At 35.1% G+C, this 25,263-nt stretch overlaps 1 protein-coding gene across 1 annotated transcript in view; it reads left to right on the forward strand.

The window, feature by feature from the left end:
• Nucleotides 1–2,578: 2,578 nt before the first annotated feature.
• Tekt3 (tektin 3) overlaps nucleotides 2,579–25,263 on the forward strand; it is a 44,072-nt gene continuing 21,387 nt past the window's right edge. The window contains exons 1-4 of the mRNA XM_047545532.1: nucleotides 2,579–2,696; nucleotides 11,276–11,883; nucleotides 14,289–14,372; nucleotides 24,821–24,891. Of these exons, the coding sequence (XP_047401488.1) occupies nucleotides 2,690–2,696; nucleotides 11,276–11,883; nucleotides 14,289–14,372; nucleotides 24,821–24,891 (770 nt within the window). The 5' untranslated portion in view covers nucleotides 2,579–2,689. The remainder of the gene's footprint in view (nucleotides 2,697–11,275; nucleotides 11,884–14,288; nucleotides 14,373–24,820; nucleotides 24,892–25,263) is intronic.

Below are 25,263 nucleotides of genomic sequence, written 5' to 3' on the forward strand. Positions count from 1 at the left end.
GTTTCATACTCGTGGCTGACTCATGCCCACAGTTCCTTCCTTCATTCCTACTCCCAAACTGAAGTCGTGCTACCAGTTTAGCTCATGCTGCTCACTACACATCACTGCTACTCATGTTCAGTCTACACTTCAGAAGCTATTCTTCAGAAATCTGTTTACTCAGTTTGGTGCATTTCCCTAATATACAAAAGAACCCTCTGTCTTAAAACTCACTTTTCATACCTAGACTTCTGGTAAGTGCAAAACTTAACCTCCAGTTACATGAAGACCAAGTCATTGCCATGCCCTCATCTTCCCTTCCCTACTTTACCAACCCCAGGTCTCTTCTCTTACTCATGACCTCATCCTTAGAAAAGGAAGATTTTCTCATTAACAGTCACTCAGAACCATGTGGCTTCCCACCACCCAGATACTTTAAGACGCTCCTTTACTATACAACCACCTCCCCTTCTCTTTCTCCCGAGGAGCTTTCCCTTCCATCGTCAAGCATATGCCAACAATTCTTGTTATTGAATTAAACCACTAGGGTTTCCTGTTTCTTCAAGTTATCCACCTACAATTCCCTTCCTTTCCCTGTCAAATCTCTCAGTAAATGGAATACATTCATGGCCTCAACATCAATTATTACCTAGTGTCATGACTACTACCGTATCCAAAGAATCAAATCGCACATCTAAATTGTTATCTCCTATGTCCACGTATCTGGTCTAGTGTCTGGTCTAGTACAACACCTCCACTGCCACCCTTCAATATAATTTTCCTAAATTGTAAGCTCCATGAGCTAGAAAAATATCTCTCACCTATCCAAATTAAATCCCATAATGTTTAGTACAAGTCCTTCCATGAAGTAGGGACTCAATGTTCAAAGCAAAACCTTGAAGCTCTTTTGTCCCTTTGCAGCTCCATGCCCATATGAGATAGTCACAGACTATCATCTCTCATTCATTCATTCAATCACCATTTGTGAGTGCCAACTTCTATGTGTCAGGCATTGGAGAGAAGACAACAAAAAACACACATTCACTACACTAAAGGAACTACAAAACTGGGAAAAGTAGACAAAATGGGTAAACCCATGAGTGAGTCTAGCTGTTCTGGTGCTGTGACAATAAGCTCAGAGCACAATGAGGGTACCATGAAATCAACGCTTGTTTGTGCAAGGAAAATTAAAAATTGTCTAGGAAATGGTATTCCAGACAGAAGCAGAAGCAAAGGCTCAGAGATTGAAAGTGGCTGAGAAGGCAGACCAGCCTTTCTACTGTGTGGTCCATAGCCTGGTCCATCCTGAATCCAAGAGCTAATACAAAATGTAGCATATTATGGTTGAAAGAATAATAATAACAAAAGTAGCTCAGAGTGAAAAACATTAAAGCCAGAAGTAGAAAGAGCTAATGACAAGGAACATAAGTAAACCAAAGAACAGCATTGGCAGTGTCCTGGTGTGGTATATGGTAGCCTAGATTTGGCTTGTTGAGTCCTGTATCCAGTCTAAAGAGGTGTTTCTCTTTTATCAGGTGTTTCTTGTTTCTACTTGGGAAAATATTCTAGGCTTATCTCCATTGTTAGAGGGCCATGCTGTGTAAGTAAACTTTGGTGGCAGCATTCTCACTTTTCTATTTTAAATTCCAGTGAGTTTGGTTGACCTTAGCCTCTGATAAATCAGAGATATCCACAGCACCAAGTTTCTGAATGACTGAAGCTGAGGGCTACCAACTTGTAGTCTCTTCAGTAAGGTCCCTTAGGTGTTGCTTTATCATGAAAAGTCTTCCAAGCAATACCAATAATGACTAACTGGGGACTTTATTTTCTCCAGTGTTAATAGTTACCCAAGTAACAACGAATTCTCCCGTTGTTCATAAGGTAGACTTGCTGCTTCATAGAAAGCATCTTGAACCTTGACAGAGCTGAGCTTTAGTGTTAGTTCTGGGGGGTGACTATTTTTAAGTCCGTTAAAATCTCCTAGTTTAGCTTCCACATCTGTAAAATATAGACTTCTATTACAGGGTTGGAAGGAATTTACATGGATGAACAATGATGTGTGTAAAACATGTGGCTTAGGGACTGGATGAAACTTTGTTACTGTTTACAGAAAATTTCTCTAGAGAGGGAAAGTCCCCAATTTTTTCCTTAAAGTGAGGAAGGAGGGGAAGATGATTAGATAATCCCGTCTAGGAGACGTTCTGCTGGAGAGAAGACAAGCATTAAAGTGGGGGCTTGTCAACATTCCAGGACAGTTGTTTAACTCCCCAGGCAGCCCTGTTGGGCTTTAGAATGGGCCACCAAGTTCGATGCCTCTGGATGAGTTCATAATGAAATGCTTCCAGAAAGACGGGGGAGTGGCCCTGTCCTGTCAATTAAGTTGCCCTCACCCCTTTCACCTCTGGGACCCAGCAGTCCTTTATCGGGACCGCAGTTACTAAGCGCGAGAGCGTCCCTGGCAACTGCCTTCCGCGGGGTTTCCTTCCTGGTCTTGCAGCTCCTGCCTCCCGCCTCTCCCCTGACCGACCAATCAGCTCCCGGCGAGTCAACCGGGGCGGCCGTTGAGTGGCCCGCGGGAGATGATGTCACAGATGGGAAAGGCGGGGCCAGAGGCCGGACCGGTCGGGGTCTGAGCCTCAGTGGGCGATGGTATAGTGGGTCTTAGACCTTTGCTTTCACCGCCCCCTTCCCCGCCCCTCGCCGGCATACAATGACAGGTGAGTGGTCTCCTCGACCCCTGCCTGCCGCTAGGGTGACCCCCGGCAGGGCAGGGTCCCTCTTGACCTGTCAGGGCTCCAACGTCTGGCCTCAGCATCGCGGGAAGGTCGCGGAAACCCTGCATTCCTCCCCTTCATCTTCACTTCTCTGTCTCAACTTTCTCCGCAAATAAAACCGTATAAACCCAAGACACCTCCTACCTAGTCTCATATGCTCGCATGATTTATCTTTATGATGCTTTTCAGGGGTTGAGAAGTTATTAGTAAATGAGGAACCAGAAACGGGGCATCCGAGCCCCAGAGTCATACAATTTCCAACAGCTGTTAGCAATGTCAGAAAGTCGATAAAATATTCTTTTCCTTTTTTAAAAAAATGAAATACTTCACACAATAAGCATAATATACAAGCATCCATGTACCTAATCCTAACATTTTTTTCCACTGTGGTGCTGGCCACCCCAAACATGTCCCTATTCCTTCTGCTTCACTGGGCAGGGCTTTGCAGCCACTGGGGAGTCTTACAATCACCTGGCGGTTCAAAGAGAGAATTCTTTAAGTTCAGAGTAGTTAGGTGTTTTCTTTCTGTCTAAGGCCTTTTCTGTTCATCTCTGTTTGTGAAGCTCTCACTTGAGTTTTGGCAGTTAAACCAAGTACCTTATTGTTTTCTTCTGGTGGATTATGGTGTTGTAATAAATATTTTGGAACTGGATAAAATTATTTGCTTGGTCATTGTAAAAAAAGCAAGCAAATAGTTTTATTAATAGGCAAAGTGTTTTGAGGAGTTTCATAAAATATTCTAGTCTTTTTTTTTTAAAGTGGAATACTTCACACAATAAGCACAGTAAGCAATTATCGATGTACCTAACCCTAACATAGTTTTCCCCCCTAAACAAATGGTTGCAGGTACAGTTGAGGCCTCTAGTTCATTCCCCTCTCTCCTTCCTTACTGTACTCACCTACCAGAATTTAATGTTTACCATGTATTTTGTACTTTTACTACTTATTATCCAAAGACCAATATATAGTGTTTTTTTAAAGTTTATGTAATAGTATTATGCTGTACATTCTCTAGGTGATTCACTTTAACTGACATGTGCTAATTCTTACACAAATTTACCAAAAGTTATGTATGTATTCTCCTGTTCATGGACTTTTAGTTTGCTCCCTTTAAAAATTATTAGAGAAATGTTTTTGTACATTCTGATTTTGTACATATTTGAGTTTTTCTAAGTGTACATCAAAGAATTGAAGAGCTGAGTCATAGGGAATGTCCCCTTCAAGTTTTCTAGATACTGCATATGGCTGTCCAGTGTGTAGTACGTTATACAACATCAGTAAATAGAATTTCTTTCCATTTTGGGGGAAGAGAGATCTTTTGGCTTTTCCTTCATTATTCAACCTATGCCTAAAGAAACATGTCAAACATTGAAATCTGGTATCATTTCTTCTGATTCTGTTATAACGTATATGTGGTGATGTTTTATTCCTTCTCTGGTTTGAGTAAGTGAATAGAACTAAAGGAACCAGGGAGTGGAATATGAGAGTCCTTTGAAGTCTATGCTTGCTTGCCCCAGGTCTTAGGCTAGGAATGGGCAATTCCAGTAAACTTTTTAAACTTGTGTCTTCTGCAGAATTGATGTATAGATGTTTATACTTTAAAATATTTATGATCTTAAAGTCTGACTTGAATGTGCTAATAAAACATGTCATTTTATTTGAGGCCAGATTTTGTATTGTCAATGAAACTTCCCAGTATTTAAAACGTCTGTGATTGGTTCCATATTTAGCATGTCAACATTTATAGAAGACTATTATAACTCTTTTCAGTATGTAAATACCTATTGACCACACATTAAATGAACATAGCCAAACACTATGTTTGATTGGATAGCACATGTCTCAATTTCTTAAAATGCTATTTGGTTATAATTAAAACTATAATATAAAGCAATTGCATGATCAAGGGGATGAACTTTTCCATAGCTATTTTCACTCATTTTTTCCTAAGAACTTTGTTCAATTTCCTTGCAAATGTGAGATATTTATAGCATTAGTTAATAAATCTTAGTATGTGCTGCACATGCCCCCTTTGGAAATGACTGAACTAAAAATTAGAGAAGGTAAACATTGTAAAGGACACAGATCAGCAAATTAAGCCATATGCTTTTAAAAGCTGAGGAACTATTTCTTCCTTAAAAGTTTGGTAGAATCTGCCAGTGAATATATCTAGGTCTGAAGTCTTATTTGAGGGAAGACTTAATAGATCCTGTTTCTTTAATTACTACAGGGCTATCTATCTCTTCTTTCATTTTCATTATATCTTTTAACAATTTTATCTATAATTGTTGTCAAATTTCTTGGCATAAAGTTGTCAGTAATATTTCTTTATAAACTTTCTAACATTTTCTAGGTGTGTAGTAATATTTTCTCTTTTGCTCCTGATATTAGTAATTTGTCCTCTCTCTTATGTTAATAAGTCTAGCGAGAGGTTTACCAGTTTTACTGATAGGGTTTCATTAATTTTTCCCCTACTTCCCCATTTTCTGTTTCATTGATTTTTCTCTTTACTATGTTTTCCTTCTACTTTGGGTTTGTTTTGCCATTTTTCTAGATTAAAGCACAGGTCATTGATTTTTGCCTCCTCCTTATTTTCTAATAGAAGCAGATAAAATATAACCATCCTTCCAATCACTATTTAGACACATTTCACAAATTTTGATATACTGTTCTTATTCAGTGAATGCCATTTTCTAATTTCCTGTATGATTTCTTCACTGATTTATGAGTTATTTAGAACTGTGTTAATTTTCTTCAGCTTTGAATCTAATATTTATTTCTAATTTAATTCTGATATGTTCAGAGAACATATGTACTTTGTGTGATTTCAATATTTTATGATTATTTGAGACTTGTTTTATGGGTCATAATATAGTCTACGTTGGTTAATGTTTTCTGTGCAGTTGGGAATAGTATCCAGTCTGCTTTTTGGGGTAGGTGTTCTAAGATGTAAATTAGGTCCAGATAGTTGTAATGGAATTCAAATAGTCTATGTATTAACCAATTTTCTGTTTACTTTTTCTATGAATTACTGAGAGAAGAATGATGAAATATCCAACTACAATTGTGGATTTGTCTATTTCTCATTTTAGTTCTGTCAGTCTTTGTGTTACATATTTATGTTAATGATTATATAGACATTTAAAATTGTGTGTCTACTTGATCCCTTTATCCTTATTTCTATCTTTATCTCTGATAATAGTTCTTGTTCTGAAGTCTATTTAGTAGCCACTTTAGTGTTCTTTTGGTTAATGTTTACACAGTATATATTTTCTGCACTTTCATTTTTAACTTATCTGTGTTGTATATTTAAAACGGGAGTTTTCTAGATAGTATATAGCTTAATGTTGTTATTTAAAAACTACTCTAAAAATCTATGATTTTTAAATTGGATTGCTTAGATCATTTATTGTAAATGTAATTATCAATATAGTTGGATTTAATATCTATAATTTTGCTATTTGTTTTTGCTTTGTCTTGTTTTTGTCCTTTTTTCTTTTGAATTAATTACGTGTCTTTTTTGTCTTCTATTTTTTTCTTCAGCCTTGACTTATTAGTTAGAAGTTTTTTTTTCTTAGTATTCACTCCAGGTCAGCAATTCAAAAACACTTTTGGTATCTGGGTCCGGACCCCTTTACATAATATTGAGGATCTCAAAGAACTTTCGTGTATGTAGAAATATGTATACATATATGTGTACATTTATATATGTATATATATAAAATTAAAATTTAGAAACTAAAATATGAATTTATTTAAAAAATCATAATAGTATATACTAACAAATTACATTTTTATTAAACATGAATTTCTACAATGAAAATTACTGGGAAATATGGTATTGTTTTACATTTTTGGTAAAGTTCTTTAATTTCTACTTCAGTAGCTGAATTTACTTATATTTTTCATTCATTCTGCTGATATCACATGTGATTACATCTCTGGAAAGCACTATAAATTTATGAGATAACAGGGCAAAAAGAAAAAAAACGTAAGGTGAATAGCATCCAAGTATTTGAAAATAATTTTAACTTTTTTACTCCTGAAAAGGTCTTAGACTGTGCATGGGAACTTAGATTACATTTTTGAGAAAACTACTAAAGTTTGCAACTTGCATTTTTAACTATCACAGGATATATTTAAATAACATTCCATTCAGTTATAAGACCCTTATTATATTTCCAGCTAAGCCCTCAATCATTTATACTCATTATCATATAATTACTTCTATTTTATAAATGCCAAAAGAAATTTTTGTTATTTTTATTTTAAGTAAATTTCAAAGGAAATTTGAAAAGAAATTTGAAAGTCAGAAAAGTTTTCTTTTTAGCATTGGCACACATGCTTACCATTTCTGACATTCTTCATTTCTTTGTATGGTTCCAAGTTTCCATCTGGTATAATTTCCTTTTGCCTGAAGAATTTCCTTTAACAATTCTTTTATTACAGGTCTGCTGCTGATGAATTATTTTGGTTTTTGTTTCAAAAATTTTATTTCATCTTACTTTTTCAAGGATATTTTCAGTAGATATAGAAATCTAGTTTTACACTTTGATTCCTAGCAGAGGAATAAAGAAAGAAAAGAAGAAAGAAAGGAAAGAAGGAAGAAAGGAAGGAAGGAAGGGGAAAAGAATAATTAAGCAATACAATAAAGATCTTGTTTAATTATCTTCTGACTTGCATAGTTTCTGATAATAATTCTGAAGTAATTCTGATCTTTGTTGCTTTCTACTTAATCTGTCTTTTCCCTCTGATTTTGAACTCCTCTCTTTATCACTAGCTTTTAGCAATTTGATTTTGATGAGCCCTGGGATGGAAATTGTGGTCATGGGGTGTGTGCAGGTATGTGTGTTTATTCTCATGGAGTTTGTGGAGATTATGATTTCATCATATTTGGAAAATAATCATGTGTCTTTACATATTTTTGTCCTCTCGTCTCTCCTAATGACGCTCCAAAGAGATGACCTTAAACCACTTACTCCTGTACTGTAAGCTACTGAGGTGATTTTTCACTTGTTTTTTCCATTAAGAAAAACACCTCTGTGCTTCACTTTGGTTAGAATTGAGCTCACTAATCTTTATTTATCTAATGCCTAATCTGTTATTAATCACATCTAGTGAAATTGTGCAAGTATATATTATGTAAGTACATATTATATGCTTTATCTCTAAAGTTCCATTTGGTTCTTTTGTTGGTGTTGCAGTACTGAGGGTAGAACCAGAGGTGCTTTATTACTGAGCTGCATCCCTGGCCCGTTTTATGTTTTATTTTGAGGCAAGTTCTCACTAAGTTGCCTAGGCTGGCCTAGAACCTGTGATCCTTCTGCCTCAGGCTCCATAGTTGCTGGGATTGCAGGCATGTGCTACCACATAGGGGGCTCCGTTTGGTTCTTTTAAAAATCTTCCATGTCTCTCTTAATTATGTACTTGTACTAAATACTTATATATACTTTCTAATCGTACCACCTCTCCCATTTCTAGGCTTCCATTGACTTATTTTTCCTAAAAATGGATCACATTTTCCTACCTCTTGGTTTGTCTGATAGTTTTTGATTGTATGCTGGACATTATGCTATTACATAGTTGAGTATCTTGATTTAACTTGTCTGGCATTTAAGTTACTTGTGGATCAGCTTCCTATCTTTGAGGTCTGTTTTAAGACTTTTTTTTTTTTTTTTTTTTTTCCCTACAGTGAGTCTGTGGTACTTTCCCTCCAGGAAAAGTTCTGACTTTGCTCTGATGTATGCCTCTCTAAGGTTTCCATACAATGCTCCAAGTAATCACCATTAATTTTCACATTTGATTAGTCTGAGTTCAAAATGTGTCTCCATCTTCAGTGAGCTCTAGAAATCACTCAACTAATAGCTCTGCCATCTCTCTTTGCCAACATTTATGGAAGGTCCCATGATGTATGTGAAGACTTTCTTAGTGAAGACTTACATGGATCCCTATATAGATTTCTGGAGCTCTTTGTCTGTTGAACTCACTTTATTCCAGAATCCTATTTCACAATGTCTAACTGCCTCAGCCTCCCCAAATTCTGATTTCTTTCTTGGCTCACAAAGGCTGCTAGGCTCATTTTTTAAAATTGTTTTTCCCACAATGGTGTGGAAATTGCCTCCATGTACAATGCCATTATAATTAGAAAATTATCTTATTTGTTTCTTTTCTCTCAGGGGTCAGAGTCCTGCACTACTTGTTGACCAAAATACAAGAGCAGTTTCATATATCTGGTGTAGGTTTTTCAGAGTAATAGTCTAGTCTGGATTTTATTCACCTATCATGGTTGGAGGTAGGAATTTAAGTGTTTAAATGTTTTTTAGGCCCATTACAACTTCAGTTTTCTTGACCAATAACAACAACAACAAAAATACAGGAAAGCAAAATACCTTGATGGGACATCACCATGCAATGTCTTTTATTAAGTCTTTCTGAATGTCTTCAAAAGATGGTTGGCTGGAGTTTACACTCCAGATGTGGCTGTGAAATATTTTCTCTTCATGTGATTCTTACTGTCATATATGAGCAACTCTACCTTGTGAGTTCTAAATAACTTGAGTTTTATGCTTCACATTCCAGATTCTAAGTGAAAACCCATCCCTAATTTAAAAAAAATCTCTAAGTGCTAATATGCACTATCTTGATTTTTCATAGTCCATATGTCTCCCTTGGTTTATGAATTAGGGAAGAGATGACTCATGTTCAATATTTGACAGTCCTGGGTTGAGATATCTCAAGATGCCAACATAGCCTTTATTAGAAAAACTCAAATGGTATTCTACACTGGGAATTCCATGGTCAAAATACCAAGTGAGCCATTGGTTATTGGATCCACTATTGTTAAGAATTATCAAAAGTGAAGTAGGAGTGCTCTATTCCCATTGAAACTTCTTGCTGGAAGAAAACTAGATTATGACATGGAGAAAGGGTGAGAACTAAGGCAACCTTTGGGACCCTACAGCCTCAAGTTACTTTGAATTTCCTTTTTCAAAACTCAGCCTTTAAGTTTCAAGCTGAAGTGAAGAACTACAAATGGTTACTAAGGCTTCCTTTTTATCACCATTTTCTAAGCTTGCCAAGTAGAAGGTATTTGGGGGCTATAGAAGGGAAGGATGCAGGAAAAAGTAAGAGAGCTAGGGTCATGCGTATAACCAGCACAGTCATGGACAGTTAATTCTTTATGTGGTCTGAATGGATTTTAACTTGGATAGACCTACAAATAGATTATATTGTGGATTGGGCACCAAAGGCTTCAAGACATAGCTATTTAACTAATCATTTAAGGATTTTTCCGTTTTTTTCCTCCTGAGTAGTGCATAGAAATGGATCTGATTTTCTTTCTCTTTTTCAGTAAACAGGTCCATAGACACGAATCCCCAAACAAAATGGTATTTGGATACTGAAAAGTTTATCATTGTCTCTGGCATCCTTGATTAAAAGTTCCTGATAAAAAGGATGAAGTGGATCTATGTCTTCTAATATGGGAGATGTACAAAATATGAACCTCTTAAACTTAAGCTTAAAAAAACACATGTTTGAGAATGATAGGAATGAAGATTAAGATAATTCAAGTTTTATATTAAATAACTCTGTACAATTGTATAAATTGTATACAGATAGATGTCTATAGTATATAAATACCATAAGTCAGTCAGTACATGAATGGGAAAGATCTGGAAAAATACAACTACTTATGAGCTGTTCACAGTGGCTTCTACTATGGAGTTCACTTTTGAGGGAGAAAGGATATTTACCTTTTACTTTACATACACGTTTGCATTACTAATTTAAGAAGCTAATGTTTATTGAGGACTTACTATATGCCATTTCAAATACATAGCATTTTCTTAGTCCTTGTAACCCTGTGACTGCTCAAAAATTTTTATATCAGAGGTACTTAGAGATGGCAAGTTGCCAGGAAAAAAGACCTAGTACTTTCCCTGAAATGTGCTTGCACACCAATCACACAATTTTTACCCAGATTGTATGTTTATTTAGTATGACATGGGAGGATGATGCTGTCAAAAATCCCTTGCTGCTAATACTGCTTATAATGATCTAAAGAATAAAGTACTAGTATTATTCCCTAATAGTATGTGTGTATGTTTTTATTAGGGAATAGTAATAACAATTAATTATAGATGAGGCAACTGAGACACAGAGAGATTAAGTAATTTGCCTTGTGTCACATAACTAGTAAATAGCAGGGCCAAGATTTCAAACCCCATCTGTTAGACTGCATAATTTAGGTTCTTGATTTTAATTTGTTAAAGTGAGACAATACCACTCTCTTAATTTAAAAAAAAAATTAAAAATTCATATGGCAAATTTTCAAAAAATGAGACCTTACTCAGAGAAGAAAACAATTTTTTTGATTATCACTTGGAAGCATGGGTAACAAATTAGAAAAATATCTAATGAGTTAGGGAGCATTGTAACTGATACGAAGATTTTGCCATTTTTTGGTATGTTTCATGAGATTCATTAATATGACTTTCTATTTTTACTTTGTGTTTAAACAGGACAGATTTACAGATCGTGTTTGGGCACCATGGAACCTTTAGGTTCTACTTTAACAGCAACTTACGCCCATCCTCCACCAACACCAACCAGCTTTCTACCAGCCATTAGTACTTTGGCATCAAGCTATAGGAACCGCTTTCCCCATCTCAATTTGACCCACAGCTTGAGCCTTCCTTGGAGACCCAGCACATACTACAAAGTGGCCTCCGACTTTCCGACCTTGGCCCCATACAGCACCAGAGCTCAGAGGCTGTCCGAGAGCGCCATGCTTCCCTTTGTTTCCAACAGAACCACTCTCTTTACAAGATATACTGCTGATGATTGGTACAGGTCCAATTTAACCAACTTCCAAGAGTCTAATACTTCCCGGCATAATTCTGAGAGATTCAGAGTAGATACATCTCGCCTTATTCAAGACAAGTATCAACAAACAAGAAAAACCCAGGCAGAGTCAACCCAAAATTTGGGAGAACGTGTCAATGATATAGGATTTTGGAAATCTGAAATCACTCATGAGTTGGATGAAATGATTGGAGAGACAAACGCACTTACTGATGTTAAGAAAAGATTGGAGAGGGCTTTGGTGGAGACTGAAGCCCCTCTTCAGGTAACTATAAGAGTTTATGATAAAAGGTACTGCATTTTGCTTGTTATAGCCCACTGGTTGAATTTCTGAGGTTATTTTATATCAGAATGTGCTTCATTTCACCTGTAGACACAACCAATGAATCTGTAACTGGTTTCAGTAATGGTAAAACCATTTGAACACATTCTGCAACTAATTTAAGAAAGCAGATAAGACGAATTGAGACACCATTAGAATACACAATGCTTGAGGTAAAAATAGTGTCTTCTTAACTCTTAAAAAGCCTTCTTGATCACTACTGTTCCTCGATTAAGATTAAAAATATTTAAGGAAAAGAATTTTATTCTCTTAGTTTGTGTCATGAACTGCCTCCTGTATATGTTATGATTCTGTTTCAGGGCACAAATTATCAAATGAGACCACCTTACAAAATAGAATGAGCTTTTTAAAATAGATACATGGGACTGAGGTTAGCCCATTGCCATGATAATAAAAACAGTGTCCAGTCAGTTACTGGCTTTTGAGTGAACTCAAACCACATCTAACCCTAGTACTACATGATAGGCTCTCCAACCCCATGCTGCCCTCCACCATTGAAAGGGGACATTCCATATTTGAAAATATCAAATCATAGAAATTATTTTAGAAGTTATATGTTTTGATGAGCATAGCTAACAACATTCATCTTCATGTTTGCATGAGTTATTTCCTGTGTGATAAACATTTGCAGTAGGTCTTCACCATGGTATCTGTAGGTAGAAGAGTTTGGAGAGCCAAGGAGCTGTAAAGTCTAGTTGTTTAATGAGTTTGTTGAGCATCTTACACACTGTCACACTGTCACTTCCTGTCACAACCCCTCCCCATTAACCACAAGCACACAAAAACAAAAACTCCCAGAATTCTGAGGAAGGTTGGTAGTATATGAATGTTTTTTTATAAAAATTAATTCATCCTGAATTGTTCAGAGTTAGAAGGCCTCTTATTCTTCCCAATTCGTTCTGAGGATTATTGTTTATAGTACAGCCCCCACTCTGCCTTCATGGATTGAAAAGATCCTTAAAATGATAGTTGGTTGTCCTCTTACTTAATTTCCAGATGAGATTCAGTTTCTTAGTATCCTTTTTAGTGATGACTTTCAGTGAAATTATTCTGATTTGAATTTTTTATCTGCAATTTTTGTCTGAATGTTCTTGTGTGCTAGAACACTCTCAAAACAGGATCAGAAGGTTCTTATTAAAATTAGAGTTAGTTGCCTAAACATATAAATCTCAAAAAAATAGATGATCAGTTATATAAGAAAAAATGCTAAATTTAATAGACAACATTAATTAAATCAATGAGGTGACCATTTGTACTATCAAATTTGTGGTAGTATAAACTTATAACATCTATGATTGGCAAAGGAGCAGAAAATGGGCACTTTATGTATTATTGGTGAGACCAAGTGTTGGTAGAAATTTCCTGGAAAACAATTTAGGAATATATCCTAAAATAATCACAGGTTCTCCCTGGCCCATTAATTCTCCTTCTACTAAGTATAAATTACATTAAATAATTAGATTAGAGATACATGCAAGGAAATTTTTCAATAATATTATATCTGGCTTACATACTTTTATATTTTATGCTTTTAAAAATTTAACATTATACAGTAGACTCGTGTCATAAAACAGGTTTTCAACAAAGCGTTTTAACAGCCATATAATGTTGTTTCATACATTATTTATTGTTAGCAATCTAAGTTGTTTTTCCATGGTAGTCATTAACATACTCTGTCTCAGCATACTTTGTGACAGGGATCTACTATGTAACGTCAATTGTATAAAGCATTATATATAATTGTAAGGACATAATGGCTTCCATTTTGAAAAAATAAAACAAACACAACAATAACAGAAATACGGTCAAGTTGTATTTTCTACATTTTTCTCCTTAATAAAAGCATATTACTTTTATAATTAGGAAGTAATAAATAACACTTTAAAAAAAGCAATACTTGGATTTTTGGCTACACATATATTTTATATCTTGAAAAATAATCACTCATTTCTCCCTTACTCTTCTTCTTAGAAAATATTTGGAAATAATATCTTTAAGTCTATGTTTCATGTTATAGAACTATTTTTCTTGAACAATCTAATGTCAAGTAACTTTCTCAGATGCTAATTTGTGGAGATCAAATAGATACTATCTGCTTAATTTTGTCAACTTTCCAAATTGGGAATTTTTTCAGGCACTTTGAAGAGCTAATTCTTTATCTTTTAATTCGCACAAAGATTTATTTAGTTGTCACAGTCTTTTTCATAGTAGAGTACCACAAAATGAGAGTGCCTATTGACATACTTTTTAAACATTTTTTTAGAACTGATAGACACAGTCTATGGTCAAGTTTGTATTGACATATTCTATTATTTGTTGATCTGTAGGTTGCCCGAGAATGTCTCTTTCATCGAGAGAAGAGAATGGGAATTGATCTAGTTCATGATGAAGTTGAGAAACAACTGCTGACGGTAAATATGGGGGAAATGCTTTAATAAATGGTTCAATAATGAGAAACTTAGTAATTAACTTGTGTTTCTAATGTAGAAATAAAATGGTGTTACATAAAGTCACTTATAAGAGCATATCAGATGTCTATAGCACTTAAATAAGATACATTTTTCATGATTTTAAAAGCAATACATGTTAACTAGGAATTTGAAAATATAGGAAATAGTAAAGGAAGATAAACATTGCTTGCAGCTCCACTGAACAGAAATTGACATCAATTTTGGAGTGTTTCAGTCATTTTATTAAACATGCTTAGACATACCACCCAACTCACACAGTGACACACTGACATGTCTTAAAGATTAGAATCATGCTGTGTTTATGAATTTCAATAGTGCTTTATTCATGTAAAGTTATATTGGAATAATTTTTATCATTAGATATTATTTGAAGATATGATTTTTAATAGTTACAGCATTCTAAAATATAAAGGTGCTATTATTTTTTAAAAAGTTGATCCTCTCTTAGAGTAGTTAGGTTGTTTAATTATGCCACTCTTTTTCAATTTTAGTTACACTGCAGTGTGTAAAATTATTACTATTGATAACTGTATAACTGTACATACTTCTATTACATCCTTAGATTAATTTCACGAAATGTAACTGAGGTGTCAAAAGAATATGCATTTGGAAGAAAGCCTTTATACATCACCAAATTGCCACCCAGAAGCTGATAGTTGTATTTGAACTACTCTGCTGATTTCTCCCACAGTCTCTCTTCCAATCTTGATTTAGTTCTGAGTTCTCTGATTTTTACTTTCTGGACTCATTACCATAAGATCTCTGCCTTTAAGATTTCAGTTATTATGCTCTTGAGGCTCTTCCCAATCTCTTTCTCCAACCCAGATATCTTATTAAGCATGAGTTCTACAGCCTTAAGTGTCTCAACAACTATTTTTTAATGTTTAACATGTATTAATCATACATTTTGATGAGTTTCAGTATCATATTTCCACACAGGCATACAGTATACACGGATCTAAACTCAAACTCCCTTTATCCTCTTCCTGGATCCTCATACCCTTCTCAACCTGCTGTACCCTGTTGTCTACCCCTTTCTAAAGATGGTACCAGTGTTCTCACGTCACTGTGACTTGGGGTGCAGTCATTGTCTCCTAGACACCTTTAATCAATGTTCAGTTCTTCTTTCTAGTTGGTTCATGTGAAATTCCCAGACCATTTCCCTTCCCCAAGTTCCACTGTATAATATACATTTTCACCAATTTATTCCTTCAGGCAAGAACTGTTCCTTGACACTCTAATTCCTATAGAAGAAAGTCACCAAGGCCTTCCATTGCTGGCTCCCATCTAACTTCTCAGTTTTGTTTCCCTCTCTGAATAGTAACATTTCTGCTGTGATGAATCTATCTTCTTCATCCCTGAACTAGCTTTGCAGGGTTCCACCTCTTTGCCTTTGTCTGATTGGTCCTTGGTAAGAAATGGGTCCTTGGTAAGAAAGTATGATGATCTAACAATATGGTCATTAGAGTAATTTCACCTTTATATTTTATCTATGCCCTATTTTTTTCAGTGACTCATTACTTTGAGAATGATAAGCAGGGGCTGGGGTTGTAACTCAGTGGTAGAGTACTTGCCTATGACATGGAGGCACTGGGTTTGATCCTTAGCACCACATAAAAATAAATAAATAAAATAAAGGGATAAAAAAAAGAATGATAAGCAGAAGTTTTTTCTTTGCCTTTTTCTTTCTTCCACTGTCTGATTCTCAGAGAGAAATATGAACTGAAAAAATAAATTCAGGAAATCTTTGGCTATTACAGGAAGTCTATGCACTTTACTCTGTAAAAGTTATGGTCCCTACTGCTGTATGTGAGTAATTATGAATAGGAAATCCTGAATGAAATAACTGTATTAATGGGTTCCTGCTCTGTAGTTTTTTTCCCCAGCTTCTGAAGAATCTTGCAATACTTAAAATAATCTGCCATGTACCTTGCCATCCTAAATGGGAAGGAATTTGATGAATCTGTTCCTTGGCCTTTTGTTCTCACTGATCCTGAGATGTCTGATAGGAAGTAAAATATAAGCTACTTTTAACAACTTCAGTTTAGCACTTTGCTCATAAACATGCATATGGTGTTTTTAAGAGATTTTTTTGAAACTTGGCTATCATTAACATTTCTATTATTGTAGGAGTGGCCCTCAAACATGCCTTTACATTAGAATCATGTGATGAAGGTCTTAAAAATATCAGTGACTGGGACTTTTCCCCAGAGATTCTGATTCAGATCTGGAATGGGGAATGAGCATGAATATTTTTCAAATATTACCATGGAAATATTTTTTAACTTTTAATATTAAATTTATTTTTAACTTGTACATAAAAAACATATACATTAATAGGGTAATAGGATGTTTTAATATATGTATACATTATGTACATATGTATTGAATCAGGTTTAAATACCTATTTAAATCAAATTAAACATATCTGTCTCCTCAAACATTTATCATGCCTTCATAGTAAACATTTTCAACATCCTATTTTCTAACTTTTTGAAATGTTCAGTACATTGTTTGCCATAATCACTTGTGCATGATAGGTCTTTCAATCCGGTTTATTCCTTCTCAACACTAATGAGATGATAAACCTTCAGATTCAATACTGGGGAAGATTATACAAATGCCACCCCAAGACCTAAGATACAGGGCTATAAGTGGACCAAATGAAGCTATTGGGGTTATGACTATAAGTTTGAGTAGTTACTTCTAGTGTGTATTATAAGTTTTGTAAACAAAGTGTCAATTGAATATAGAATATTGACCTTTTCCATCATCTCCATAATTATTTTCCCTATTTAAAAGATTGTCCAGCTTTGTACAGATAACACTAAGTGTAAAATTTTGAATAAAATATTTATTTTCCAAAAATAAATCAGAGGAAGTTTGTAATGGACTTGTCCATTTTCTGGTAGTAGTTATATGCACCACTTAACCAGGAGAGTCATAAACTAAATGATTTTGTTATCAATATTATATACCTATTCCAATTATATTACTTTTATTAAGCTATGCTTGTAATATCTCAATCTAATCCAGATGATAGTTGCCATGGAAATCTTAATGAATAGTCAGAATTAAGAACAAGTGCTTCAAAAATACAAAATATTGCTGAAAGAAATGAACGATGATCCGAATAAAAGGACATACCCTGTTAATGAATTGGAATACTTATTTGTGTTAAAAGAGCAATATTTCCCAAACTGATCCATAGATTCAAAACAATCTCTAGCAAAATTCCATCTGGCTTCCTAGTGGAAATTGATAAGTAAATCCCAAAATTCATATGGAAATCTAAGGAATGCAAAATAGTCAAATATTATTGAAAAAGAAGAAAGTTGGAGGATTCTCACTTCTCAATTTCAAAATGTATTGCAGGGTTATAATACTTCAGTCAGTGTGATATTTGGATAAAGGCAGAGAGTACAATGAAAAGAACTCTGAAAACTCAACACTGAAAAAAACCAAATAACCCAATCAATAAATTGGCTAAGGAACTGAACAGACACTTCACAGAAGATGATCAATCAACAAATATGTGAAAAATGTTCACCATCTCTAGCAATTAGAGAAATGCAAATCAAAACTACTCTAAGATTTCATCTCACTTCAATCAGAATGGCAATTATCAAGAATACAAGCAATAATAAATGTTGGCAAGGATGTGGGTAAAAAGGTACACTAATACAAATGCAAATTGGTGAAACCATTATGGAAAGCAGTATGGAGATTCCTCAGAAAACTTGGAATGGAACCACCATTTGACCCGGTTATCCCACTCTTTGTCATATACCCAAAGGACTTAAAATCAGCATACTACAGTGACACAACCACATCAATGTTTATAGCAGCTCACAATAACTAAATTATGGAATCATCCTAGGTGCCCTTCAATAGATGAATGCTAAAGAAAATGTGGCATATGTATATATGATGAAATATTACTCAGCTTTAAAGAAGAATGAAATTCTGGCATTTGCTGGTAAATGGATGGAGTTAGAGAATATCATGCTAAATGAAATAAGCCAAATCCCAAAAAACCAAAGACTGAATGTTTTCTTTGATATGTGGAAGCTAATTCACAATAAGGAGGGTGGATAGGGAAGAATAAAGTTACTTTATATTAGGTAGAGGGGAATGAAGGGAGGGGAAGGGGTATGGGGGTATGAATGATAGTAGAGTGAAACAGACATCATCACCTCATGTACATGTACGACTGCATGACTGATGTGATCCTACAACATATACTATCAGAAAAATGAGAGATTATACTCTACTTATGTATGATCTATCAAAATGTATAAATGCATTCTACTGTCATGTACAACTAATTAGAACAAATAAAATTTAAAAATCAAAAAAGAAAAACAAACAAAAAAGAATTTAAATGTTTAGAAATAAACCTTGACAGTTGCCATCAATTGGCCTTTGACAAGGGTGCCAAGACAAGTCAATGAGAAAAGAATGGTCTTCTCAGCAAATGGCACTTGGACAATTGGATATTCATGTGTGAAAGAATGGAGCTGGATCATGATATCACAACATATAAAAAAAGTCAAATGGATCAAATATTGAAATGTAACGGCTACAGTGATGGAGCTCTTGGGACAAAACATGCACATAAATATGTGGCATTGGAGGAGGTGCTGTCTGTTAGACATGATGCTGAAGCACAAGCAACAAAATAAAAAAGAGATAAACTGAACAACATCAAAATAAAAAATTTGGTACTTCAGAATGTGCTCAACTAAGTAAAAGTAAAATCTTTGCAGATCGTATATCTGATAAGAGACATGCATCCAGAATACATAAATAACTATTATGATCTTTGGACAGAAAAAAGATCAGTTAAAAAATGGGCAAAGGACCTGAATAATAGTCCTCCAAGGAGGACATACAAAAGGTTGGTAAACATATGAAAAATTGTTCAACATCATTAATTATTGGGAAATGTAAATGAACATCACACAATGAAGGGTAGCTTCATAGCCACTAGCTTGGCTACAACAACAACAAAAAAAATACAGAAAATAACATAAAAATGTGAAGGAATTAGAACAATTATATACTGCTGGTAGCAATGTAAAGTGAGGCAGTTTCTTGGAAAATGATAGAACAAAGTTACTATATGATCCAGTAATTCTACTTCTAGGTATCTACCCAAAGAACAAAGAAAATGCATACCCCCCTGAAAAAAAAAAACTTGTACCTGAAAGTTTATAGTGGCAATATTCATGACAACCCCAAAGTGATAAAAACCAAATTTCTATCAGCTGGTGAGTGGATAAATAAAATATGGTCTAGTCATATAAAGAATGCTATTGAGCCATGAGAAAGAATGAAGTGCTCATGTATGAATGACTCTAGAAGGCAGAATGTTAAGTGAGAGAAGTTGGTCATGAAGAACTATATATTGTATGATGTCATTTATATGGAATTTCCACAAAAGGGAATTTTATGGAGTCAGAAATTGGATAAGTGATTGCCTAAGTTTTGTGGATTAAAAATTGGGGTGGCAACTAATGGGGCGCTTTGTTCTTTTATGGGGAGCTAATGAAAATATTATAAATATGGTTATGGTGATGGGTATAACAACTCTGAATATACTCAAAACATTGAATTTCATAGTTCAAATAGTTCAGTTAGGGCATGTGAATTTTATCTCTATAAAGCTATTCTTTAAAAAGAAGAAACTTTAGAGCTCTATATCTTCAAGGTCAGTAGTACAGGTTGCTTCATCTAAAATAATTGAATCTGCAATTAGAGTAATCATTCATGAATTGAGGGGGTGCCTTGGTCACTGCCAATTAATTCAAGTAGTGAATATGTCCTGTCACTTATTCAAGGTAGTGGCATTGGCATATATTTATTATTATTATTATTATTATTATTATCATTTTACCAACTGGGTCTCAAGATTTAGAATAAATAAATGAGCATTAGCAAAAAAAAAGATGTAGCCATAAAAGGCCTACTCTGGAAAAACATAGACACAATGAAAAATTTTTTCATGGATTCTTTTGACTATTATATTCCATTCATGAAATAGGTTGAGAATTCCTAATTCAAAAATCTTAAATCTGAAATGTTCCAGAATCAAAAACTTTTTGACATCGCAAGAGGAAATTTCCACACCTGACCTCATATGATAGGCCACAGTTAAAACACAGAAATATAACATGTAGTTGTTATATTTTTGGGCTTGGTCCCAGCTGGCCAATTTCCTTCCCACAAGTGACTTTTCCTCCTTACTGATGTAGAAGTGGAAAGCAAAAACATTCTAACTGCAGAGGTTTATTGAGAATGTGCAAGCAATGAGTTCCAATGACGGAGCAACATCTCAGCATTTCAGCACAGTCCATCCCAGATCTCAGGATGGAAAGAACATTTGGGTGGGCTCTGACCACCACTAATAAGAACAACTCTCCTGACATATGTTTCCACCCAAACAGGTTGTGGGATTGAAGGCTTCTCACAACCAGCCATGTTGGGAAGGACAACTGCTTTGTTGGTCATCTCTGAGATTCTGAAACAAATGCAGAGAATGCAAAGCACTAATGAAAGGAAACACCTCTGCTAACCAAACCCAAGGATCATAGAGAATATGAGAATATTTGATGACGATTCTATTAAATAGTATTGTATATAGAAATGAAGTGACTGCTCACATGGGTGAGACTTGCCAGTAGCTAGATTCATCTGGGTTTGATCTTAAAAGTTTAGTTTTAGTAGCCTATTCTACCTGTTAGACTGTGGGAGTTTACCCACTTTCCCTAATCTTAAAAAGACTCAGAATCCAAGTGTGTGGTGCATACCTATAATTCCAGGAGGCTGAAATAGGAGGGTGGCAAGTTTGAGGCCAACCTGGACACTTTAGTCCATGTCTCAAAATAAAATTAAAAGGGCTGAGGACATAACTGACTTTGCTCAGTAAATTAGTGGTACTTGCCTAGCATGTATAAGAACGTGGGTTCAATTCCCAAATGTAAATAAATAATAAGTAAATATCTCAGTTACTGTGGATAAATAGGACCACACATATAGCTTCAACCTACTGGTACCAGGATTAGGTTTAACAATGACATCGAAGAAGTGATTTTATATCTAATATTCAGGATATAGCCCAGGGCTAACACATCTCAAAATTTATGGTCAAAACGCCAAAGTTCTTGTGAAATGGTTCATATTCCTCAGCTGAGAGTACAGCAGAGCTTACTTCTAAAGTGAAGATTAAGTTCTAACATCATGCAAATTGTTCTTCTTGCAACATCAAAAGACCTAACACTTATTGAGCACTTACCATCTGCCAGGCACATCATTATCTACCCAACAACCTTGGGAAAGGTATTATTAGTCTTAGTTTATAACTTGTCTTTGCTCACAGTTTAGCAAATGGCAAACCAGCATTTGAACTAGCACTGTCTGATGCCAGAATATGTCTTTAACCACTCATCCACCCAAGACCCGGGTGGATAAATAGAACCACACATATGACTTCAACCTACTGGGAGAGTGAGGTAGCAAGTGATGATGTTTAGCAAAGGACTATACAGTGTTTGTTCTATCTACCTTACCCTTGTCCAGAGAATACAGTTCCCAAGAGGGAAATTGTAATGAGAGAGGCTTCACAGAAATTTCAACTGCTCAGATGGTAGGATAAATAGAAATTTCTTCAAACAACTGGGCTTGATTCCTTATTACATTTTCATCCAGAGCTCTACAAAATAGGCCACGTTTTAATCATTATGGCCATTGAGATGTTGAGAATCTCAGAGAAGTAGCCAGGGCCATTTCATTCATGAAATCTATTATTCCTTGCCAAGTCAGGATTCAGAAGTGTTAGACCCACTTTCCAGCCTCCTATATGTGCAGTTCTCAAATGCTGTGCCAGAACTTTTGATTCTCTAGGTAGAGGCTGCAGACACAGGTCTATTGGATCCAGACTTTTCTCACACTTTGACCTTCTGTGACACTTCTGTCTTCTGGAAGTTTCTTTCTTGTAGGCTGGTAAGGGAATGCTTTGCTCTCCATTTACTCTGCTGTGGCATTTCAAGGTCACCTCCATGTATGAGTAGATTGATAAGTTAACATGGGGGACAGTTCTGGGAGTCCTTGGTTATAGCCTTTCCCTAATCTCATGAACCCTTTACCCCCAACCATTCTGACATTCACGTATGACATTATTTAAATGTACATGAAAAATTATTGTTAAATTTTTTTAAAAATCAAGAGTTTCATTAAATGCATTTTCCCCACTAAAATTCATGAAAGTTCCTCTATGTGCAGTGTATAAACACACTCTACATAATGTGAACATACTAAGATGTAGGGTTTTAAATGATACTTTGCAAGGAGGACTCCATGCATCTTTTGCCAGCATCTCATCAAAACATGCACACACATGCACACACACACACACACACACACACACACACTATACATACATACCAAGTCATTGAGACATATGAAATCAAGCAACACAAAAATCTAAGACTGATGCAGCAACCACAGCAAGACTGTGTGAAAAAACTTGGCTACCTGTGAGAGCAAGGAGAACTTTGGTGTCAACATATGGTGATAGGAATTTAATTCCTTATTTGCTCCATTAATTCAGAGTATTTAAGAATCAGACTGTAGAATTGTCACTGTTGGTATACTTGATACTTTTATGTTAAATAATAAAAGAAGACAACTTATATAGGTGTTATTAATTAGAGTGAAGAAAGTCTTTATAATAAAAATAACTGTTTTGGTCTCTTTTCATCTTTATTGGGGTCACAGTTTCAGAGGTTCAATCTGGCTGACTCCATAGCTTTGTACCCTGAGGTGAGGCAGCACATCATGGCAGAAGGTAGTAGCAGAGGAAAACAGCTCAGGACATGACAATCAGGAAGCAGAGGGAGAGGGGAAGAGGCCACAGGGAAGATGAACCCTTCCGGGGCACACTCCCAGTGACCCACCTCCTCCAGCCATGCCCCACCTGCCTACAGTTACTAACCAGTCCGTTCATTTAAATTTTATCTATGAATATTTTTGCATTAACAGAAGTTTTGGGGGGAAACCTCATGTCCAAACCATAACAACAGCAAAGGAAGAAACCAAGAAGGAATATTTGATAGATTTCAATATAAAAAATACCATGCACAAAATATAAAGGCAAGGGTCAAAATGGCATAAAAAATTATAATATATATGATGGGGAAGGACTGAATTTTAAATATCTTTAAAACCCTTAAAATTAATTAAGAAAACACAACAGAAAAAGTGTACAAGCAGGTGAACAGACAGATCACAAAAGAAGAAAGTCAAATGAGAAAAAACTACATATTATATTAACTTGCAAATTCAGACAAATGGGCTCTTCATTTGGGGGAGCTCCCATCACATTGGCAAAGATGTAGAGGAACGACAATGTCTACTTGGGAAGGGGTCAAGACAAGTGAAGACATTCATCATTGTAGACACATACATCTTGGAAGGGCATTTTGGCTATACTTGTCAAAACCTTGGAAAAAGTTGTACTCTTTGGCATCATCTAAACATTTATTAAGATTGTTAACAACAATATTGTTTAATGTCATAGGAAATTGTTCAAGTTTAAAATATCACAAAACAATATATATAGGATGGTCACTTTTGATGAAAAAGTTATAAGAATAATTATGTGATTATGTACACTTTTAAAAAATGTCTTCTTGGTGCTATTCAGAGTTCATAAATTTTCTACTGTGAATATTAATTTCAGAGAGCAATAAATGTTTGTCTTAAAATCTCTGATAAAGTACATGTTTATGGAACAGTGCATTCATCCTCACAAGCATCCAAATGCCACCTGCCTGGTCAAGTGGAGAGTTATGACTAACATGGTGTTGGCACAAGTGTAGAAGCTGGACTTGGGCACAAACAGTATCACAATTGACTGACCTCCACGTTTGGATCAAAGAGTTGGGTCCATTGAGGATTATATGCACTTCCAAGGACAAGCTCCTGTTGGTTTCCCCTTTTCTATCCTTGATTTACTTTGATTTTGAAGAACAGCTATTATAGAAGAAAACACACACTTAAGTTCAACCTTGCTTATTACAAGGGCTTCAATCTATTTTTTCTAATATTTTAATTAAGGACAAAGATAAAAAAGAGCAAACCTCTAAAATTTTAATCATATCCCAACTTGTTCCATAATATTTTTTCCCTAGAGTCCTTTAAGGAATGAGTCTTAATATGCTATTTAGATGTTAATATCATGGGGCATACAGGTAAATAAGTAAATGCAAAATTGCTTTCTTGCTTAACAATTTTCAAGAAACAAAGTTTTCCTTATTGCTGACTTTGGATGTTATGCTTAATAATGAAAACATTAATGTATTTTTTGTTTCTTTTTAATTGAGTAGGAAGTTGATGTTATTCTATGTTGTCAAGAAAGAATGAAGCTACATTTGGATAAGGCTATTGCCCAACTTGCGTAAGAACTTTACCTCATTATACAATTTAAAAGTTATCATTGATCTGTACTGTCATGCCTCCCATTCATATTTCTCTTAGCTTCTTCTAAGAACACACACATGCATGCCACACACACACACATTTTTTTATTCAAAGGTTGAGATGAGTGCTTTAAATTTTTTTAAAAGAAATAATTCTGAGAGTCTATGGAAAGGATTTATGCTCTCACTTGGAATATGGCTAAGATTTCTCAATTCAAAAACCTTAAATCTCTGATAAAAGAGTGTCTTGTGTGTGTTCATTCCTAAGAGTTGGTAAATTACTGACTTGTGGCTCACTTATTTATTTTTCACCCCTCCTTAAAGACCCACCTTCCCTGATTGCATCATTA

The sequence above is a fragment of the Sciurus carolinensis genome, chromosome 3 (assembly GCF_902686445.1).
Source record: "Sciurus carolinensis chromosome 3, mSciCar1.2, whole genome shotgun sequence".
Classification (NCBI taxonomy): Eukaryota; Metazoa; Chordata; class Mammalia; order Rodentia; family Sciuridae; genus Sciurus; species Sciurus carolinensis.